Source organism: Stegostoma tigrinum, chromosome 6 (assembly GCF_030684315.1).
Source record: "Stegostoma tigrinum isolate sSteTig4 chromosome 6, sSteTig4.hap1, whole genome shotgun sequence".
Taxonomy (NCBI): domain Eukaryota; kingdom Metazoa; phylum Chordata; class Chondrichthyes; order Orectolobiformes; family Stegostomatidae; genus Stegostoma; species Stegostoma tigrinum.
This window is the reverse complement of record NC_081359.1, coordinates 17024357-17031928: the sequence shown is the minus strand read 5'-3', so window position 1 is coordinate 17031928 and position 7572 is coordinate 17024357. Positions and strand designations below refer to the sequence as shown.

General features: G+C 43.9%; 1 protein-coding gene across 1 annotated transcript; it reads right to left on the bottom strand.

The window, feature by feature from the left end:
• Positions 1–764: 764 nt before the first annotated feature.
• On the bottom strand, positions 765–7572 carry zic5 (zic family member 5 (odd-paired homolog, Drosophila)). The gene is made up of 2 exons (XM_048532884.2): positions 6498–7572; positions 765–2631 (listed from the first exon to the last, which is right to left on the bottom strand). Exons 1-2 carry the CDS (start codon positions 7510–7512, stop codon positions 2198–2200), a joined length of 1449 nt encoding a protein of 482 aa, XP_048388841.1. The 5' UTR covers positions 7513–7572; the 3' UTR covers positions 765–2197.

Genomic DNA, 7572 nt, shown 5'->3' with positions numbered 1-7572 from the left:
CATCACACTTAAAGTCAATCACCGAGAATCACACATATTATCTTTATGGATTCTCCGCCACATTTGACTGTTATAAGGCAGGCATGGTATTTTCGAGGCATTTGATAAGGAAACGTGGGATTGCAGGGAAATATGCAAATGGAACTCGACTTCCAGAATTGTTTCCCCCTTGTATTGTTTCTGGATTGTTTTATACTGGATCGTCCAAATGTGTTTGTGTGTAATCCATCAATTGCGATGTTACTACGTTGTTGCAGATGTTGTTAAAAGTAACCACATCAAAATATCTGGATGTGCAAGTCGCTGGATTCATAATAAAGGAGTGAACAGAGTGATATAACCAGGATATGTTTCAACTCTCTGCTTACCTGGATTTCTGGAGTTGGGATAACATGATCCCATAGGATAAACTTCCTTCCTTACCCTTTGACTTCATACTGAAATGCTAATTAGAGACAATATTTGAAATTGTTTCATCTCCCGTCTGCCAATTTGAGTCAGGTAGGTAGCATCTTCAATGTTCGCTGAAGTCCCTCTGTGCATTCTATTCGCGACAGACACGTAAATATTTGCATGGAGACAAGCGTTGTCATGCAACAGCAGAGAAAAAGAAGCTACACCTGACGCCCTCCGTCATTTACCTTCAGATCTTTTCGCTAAAATGACCTGAGCCTCTACCATTGAGGTCAAGATTTCCCAAGGCACAGTACAAGACTTTACTGTCAGGATTTGCACATTTAGTACACAAGTTATTAACGCTGAGAGAAAAAAAAACAATATTTGTTTATTCACAATTTGAAAATACATTGTCACACGGCTAAACCTCCGTCACTGAAACACGTTTCTAATGGAAATACACGTGGACCATTCATTATTTTGAAGAAAATGTCATCTCGCAACTGCATTTTGGGTGTAGATTTGTAGATTCCAATCAGGGATTCTGGGCGGTGTTTGTTAATGGAAATGGAATACAAAACAACTGCACATGCATGGTAATGATAATATACCAACACTGTAGTTACAACGATTAACTGCAGCACCTTGAAGGAATAAACAATCACATATCTTCATCTTCACATTTCACATTCACATTTCATTCAAGTAAGCAGAAAATAAATGTTCTGACAGACCACAGATTTATCAACACCACGAAACTGCACCAAACATAATAATATAATTCTTTGGTGTATCTGTACTATTACAGAAAGATATTACACATCAGCAAATAAATTATACTTTACAAATAAAAGAACATTTATGGACGAGGATCTTAAGGTAGCTAACGATGATATCAACGACTCGTAGCTCACAACAATTATGTACAAATCCTACAGGGACAGGACTGTCATTTCTGCGTCTTCTGGCCTCTAAGGACATATTAGTGCTCTTTAGTTTGTTTGTACGAAGGCCTGAATAATTATGAGTAAAATATGAATATTTTTGCCTGTGCCATGATAGGAAATCACAGGAGAGGCTGGTGTTCCAATATCCCAATAAAGGCTGGTAAATTATCGGTATTGATATCATGGGGTCAAATAGGAAAGTCCTAATTCAACTTTTCTTTTGGAACGGTATGTACCTTTTGTGTGTGTTTTATTATCGAACCACTAGCACTGGGTCATTTCACAGAAATAAGGCGACTTCCGCAACCCTCCCACCCACAGCCAAGCTTGAATCATATTGCCCATCATCGTGTCTGAAGTGTGGGGTAGCCCTTCGTTCAAACCGTCGACTTGCAACCCTGTAACCGGGACCTCAAAGGAACACTCCCTGCTCTCGAGGGGAATGTGTTGTCTGACTGTTCAAACTAAAAATAAAGACCAGTGTTTTCTGGTCGGGAGAAAACGCTATTGCTCAACTGCAATAGGTCGAATGATGGGCTTTATTTCTTTAAGTCACGTTTGATCATCAGTAATTACGACTCTTAAAAAATAAATCAAGTTGTGAGTTTCATCAGCTTCAATGGTCCCAGTACAATCTTGGTTGACACAGAAAATGAACGTATAGGCCACAAAGCTGCATGAGATCAGGTCAGTAGCCCTTAAGTTGTTTTCCTATGCGTATTGAACCCACTTGGTTTAAAGTGGCCACAGGACACCTTAGTTGGTATTATTTGGATGGCCGCCATTGTCACAGACCCTCGATTGACGCTTTTCAAGGTGCCCATCCATATGCACGTTCCTGCAACACTCATCTGTCAGAGCATAGTCCTGGGATCTGGGTCCCTGTAAACCTCCTCATCCTCAGTGTCAGATGAGGTGCCGTTGCTTGAAGATGTGTGGAGGCTGTTGGCTGCCCCGCTCCCCTGGCAGACGTACCACTCGTTGAGGTTAGTGACTTGCGAAGAGACGCTGGCATTGCGGCCCCTGACGGGCTCTGAGGCTGGAGACACTATCCCCAAGGATGTGTTGGAGAGCTCGTAACCAGAAGTGAGGGGAGGTGGCGGAGACTTGCAGTGCACCTTCATGTGTTTGCGAAGGGAACTGGGATGAGTGTACGACTTGTCGCAGCCTCTAACTTTACAGTTGTACGGCTTGTCACTGGTATGGACATGAGAGTGTTTCTTCCTGTCACTGCTATTGGCAAATTTCCTGTCACAGCCATCGAACTCGCATTTAAAAGGCTTTTCTCCTGAAAATAATGAAGTAAACACAATAAGGGAATAAAGCCGAGTGGTTGTATACAGTAAGGTTTTTTTTCAAGCTTATTTTAACATTGATTGTGTACACTGGTCCGAATTCAACATGACCATTTTAGCCCTAGTTGCAAGAGTAAGTTGCTGTATTTCAGCAGTGATTGCACATCAAAACAAGCACTTCGTTGACTGTATTGCGCTTTGGGATAAGATTCTCGGGTCGGAAAAAGCATAGACAAATTGATCTGTCCTTCTGTAAGTGTGCACGTATCTAAAATAAAAAGGTTTACCAACGGGACTTGCTGGCTGAGATTTTGTGCTCTCCAACGCATGCTTAGCTTTGCTTTTTATTTCAGAGGGCATGTGGAACTCTTCGTATTGAAAGTCAACAATTTAATTCACATTTTAGACTGGCGTGAACGCGTCTCCTGCAGAAATAATCCTTTTCCGTCTGATTTTCCCGAAAACGCTGTGAATCTGCATAAAATACATTTCAGCCAAATTCTACATTCTTCCCCGAAGAACTGATAAACTTTAAACTCCAACTGAACACGTTTTTATCCCACAACATTTCGCTTGGGATGTAATTTGGCGCTGATATTATTGGCAAATCTCCATGGCAAGAAGTTTTAAGACGTTTTTTCTTTAAAAAAAAACTTATTTCCCTGGCTAGTTTTAATATTCACGTTTTTGTTTAATGCTACCCTATTTCGGTCTTTCGACTATTCGAAACCGTGAACAGAATATTTGGATTTGATATTTCTGTGGACAGAATGTGCTCAGATAAAATTCTGCAACCTAACGAATTAAAGCGGCTTAGCAGCTTGGGACACCATCCCGGGATATTACTCGCTTTCTCCGCGAAGCCCTCAATGTAATTCTTTCACTGTATATTTTGTAATCCGGTAACCAACAATCTGATAAGTTAGTCAAACTGAAATCGACCTGCGGTATGAAGTGTTAGGCTTGTTGCATTAAATTCTCCCAATCGAGGAGCAGCACGGTAAATACAGGCCAACTTCTCGTAAACTAAGCATCCAGACCAACCATCTCGCTTACTTGCCTGTCTTTAGGTCGGGGAAGATGGGTTTCATATCGCAGTAACTTCGAGCCTGTGCTTGAAGTTGAACTGGATGAGGACAATAACACGGGGCATGGTGGCCATCTTTTGTAACGGCACGCATTTTATACCATTAAAAAAACAACATGGTGACTGTCCTTCCTAGAATCTTTGAGCCTTATTTGCACTGACTGTCTGGCTGTACTTGGCGGACTCTTTCAAGCAAAATGATGTTCCTATTTTGGATCCTGTCTCGTGTTAATATTCTTACACAGAGGTTTGAGTTGGGGCTGGACCCATGGCAGTGGCCACAGGCGTCTTCCAGATTTGTATACTGTAAATATTTATATTTAGCTCTGCTGTAGCTGGGTGCAGTGCCTGGATCCCAGGGGCTGGTCATAAGCCAGCAATTCGAACGTGCCTGGTGTTTGACCTAACGGTTAGTTCGGAGTTTCCGGCCCCAAGCAGCATGTCAGGAGGAAGACTCTGACAGCCTCTAATTGTTGCATTGCATTTTGCGTGAGCTCGGGTCCAAGAAAAAAAAACACTTGACCGATAAAAATGGATTCGCCCCCAAACACATGGCTTTGCCAGAAAACAGGACCAATTTGAACCTGACAGCATATCACTGTCATTCGGAACTTACAGTCTGCTACTCATCTTTGTTCCTGGTCCCCAGATATTGTACAGTAAAGCCTCGTTCTTATTTTTTGCGTGGATCAATGCAGAGCAGGGACTGAGTGGATTTCCTCTTCTCTGGACGTGACTTTCATAAACTCAATGGTCTGGTTTGAGCAACACCTCTACACACACAGGCTTCAAACACAGCATAAACTTCTCAGCAAACCCCAGATTCATACTACGCGACTGAACACTAAGTGTTTCCAACCTTATTAGATCTGCAGACTGGCACCAGAAGTCTCAGGGGCCATTCATAAACTTTCGAACTGACGGAATGCGGTGTTTTTAAACAGAGAATTATGGTAATTGACTTTACAAACACACTTAACTCACATCGCCATATTATGCGTGTGTTGATGCCAGGGGTTACATTTAAATGCTGGTGCGTTACATATAATATTTTCTTTAATATAGCGGCGAAAGTGATTCTTCCGTGCAGCTACGTTTCCACAACGGGCTATAATATGCTGCAACCAGTCTGTTCACAGAATTTTAGCAACATCAGTTCCATTTGTGGGGATCGACGTCAAGTGATGGACAGCTTTACCTTGCAGCTTCACTGAAGTGAAGAAAGTAATTCTGCTTCGCCGTGTGACGCTAATTACCATTTTTGTGTTATTTTTAATCTATGACCCACTTAAAAACATTATGATGCGAGAATTTGATCCGGACCCGGACGTATTGCTTTAGGCCGAAGTGGACACTAGTGGAAGGGTCAGTAAATAGCCACTTTATGGCTCGAGTTTGGAACCATGAAAGAAGGCCCGAAAAGACATAAGGACTACTCCGAAGAGTGTTGTCTTGTTCTCAATTACAATTTCTGCTTCGGAATATGGTGCTGGGAGAGTAGAAAGCAATCGGTATGGTCTGAAAGACTTAGAGAGAGATGGACAGGAATGAAGTTTTGAAAACGTTAATTTCTTTCCACAATACTCTTAGAAAGAGATTGAGGATTTGGGCAAGAGAATCCAGCCCTCCAATTGGGTCCTGGGCGAAAGTGGAGTACAATCCCTTGTTCGCTTCCAACCCCCTCCCACACTCCAATGTTGTCTTTTAAAACCAGCCCAACATATTCTTTAGATAAAATCTATAGCCACAGCAGTCATGGACCATTTGCTTTTAACATTTAAACAACAAATTAAGCAGACATTAAATGAATAGGTGTAACACTATCTGTTTATACCCTGTGACAGCGCACTATAAATCAGTGGAAACAATTAAGCAAAGCATACGTCAATAAACATTCTCCAAGGGATAATATCTGTCTGCAACAATAAATTCTGACCCGGTTGCCTTATTTCGCAAGCAACTAAAAAAAGATATACGAAAGATCTGCAGTAAACTTAGCTCAAGTTAGACAGGGCACACCCTCGGGGGAATTTGCGATTGTTCCTAAAGGGTATTTAGTGCCCGTGGGTCACAAAAAAAATCTTCATTACTTCAATGATTAAGCCAAACAATGCTATCTGTGAGAGTATTGATATCCTTTCTCTCAGGCACTCTGTCTTAAATTTCAACAGCTAAAGCTAAAGCTGCTCCAATCTGATCACAAACTTCGATTTTATTTGCCCTGTCCCCTAAGCCTGTCACAAGGCTACACTGAAACCTTCCTGTCCTAATTTATCACTCTTTGCCTTTCACTTCGTCGTGGATAATTCTTTTTTTAATTAAAAATAGATTTGGATTGAAATATTGGACTTTCAGTGGAGCCTTCTCTTTCTAAAACCTGAGCGCACTTCCAATCCATTGTGGCTGGCCGCTTCGGTTTTAAGTTGGTGACATCTTCCATTCGTAATTCCTGGGGCAGGAAACAAAGGGGAGACCCCGCTTCTTTTTCGCCCCCAGCCCGTTTGAAAACGTTCCCGACAAGGTTCCCACCCACGGAAATCTCCGGCACCTTTCAAAATGAAACCGCGGGACTTTCATTCCACATGCTAGGGCTTTTGTGCAGCCGAGTGCAGGCCATTTAGCTTTAGGGGACTTGTTTCCTGAGATGGTGGAAAAAAAACCTGAGACTGGTTAGATTCCACCAAAGTAATCACTGTTTCTAACTTAAGCTGTTCCCGAGACAGACCAGCGAGACGCACTTGCTGAAGGGAGATCCCGCTTAGAAACACCAACCTGTGTGAGTCCTTTTATGTATCTTCAAGTTTTCCGAGCGAGCGAATACCTTACCACAAGCCGGGAATGGGCACGGGAATGGTTTCTCGCCTGTGTGAACTCTGATGTGATTTACCAGTTTGTATTTTGCCTTGAATGGTTTCCCTTCTCTCGGGCAATCCTCCCAGAAACAAACATGAACACTCTGCTCGGGTCCTCCGACATGCTCCACCGTGACATGGTTCACCAGCTCATGCATGGTGCTGAAAGTTTTCGAGCAGGATTTCTTTGAAGAGTCTTCTTGGTCGATCCACTTGCAGATGAGTTCCTGCTTGATAGGCTGCCTCATATATCTCAGGAATGCCCCAGCACCGTGATGAGCCGCCGCCAGGTTAACGTTTAAGTTCATGGAGTTATAACTGTGCAGGGAAGAGGCCGGGTAGTGCTCGGCTCGGTGGTTAAAATGTTGTGGTCTGTACAGGTCCCCCGGCAAACCCAGGCGCATCTGTCCGTTTAAAGTGTGGTGGGAGCCCGGACCAGACTGCTCGTGGAGCCCGGGGAAGACCTCCGGGTGTCCGTAACTCCCTGGGGTTGACAGGAACATTCCGTGGTGGTGATGGTGATGGTGGTGAGAGGAAGACGCCGGGTGCTGCTCAGTCAGCCCATGCATGGCGGACGCTGAGAGATCTCTTCTGAGCATGTAATCCCTCCCGCTGCCGTAGCCCGTGTGGGCATGGCCCGCTGAGTAACTGACCGAGTTCTGCGCGGAGCCGAAAATCGCCGCTGCCTGCGTCTCAGGGTGTCCGACCATGTGCTGAGATGGGCTGAGTTTGAGAGCACTGCTGGCCTGAGCCACGTGTTCAGGCCCGAAAGAGGTGAGAGCCACACTAGGATCGTTGCTCATCTCCCCAGGGTGGACGTGTGTGTGACTCGCCAGCCCCGGGAAACCTGACATATTCTGATGGGGATGGTATTTGTTAGCTGCCAAATCCGCTAATCTCAAAGCTGGATTCCGCTTGCTTAGCGCCGCTTCCATAACTACACAAGCCTGCCCATCCGCACAGTGGTTGGTGGTACCGTTTGTTCTCTCTCTCAC

What these genes read in the sequence shown, in the direction of transcription:
- zic5 (XM_048532884.2), bottom strand. Translation starts at nt 7,512, where the DNA reads ATGGAAGCGGCGCTAAGCAAGCGGAATCCAGCTTTGAGATTAGCGGAT. An exon ending in ACATAAAAGGACTCACACAG is followed by an intron (nt 2,632 to 6,497) that starts GTTGGTGTTTCT and finishes CATTATTTTCAG; the next exon opens with GAGAAAAGCCTTTTAAATGC.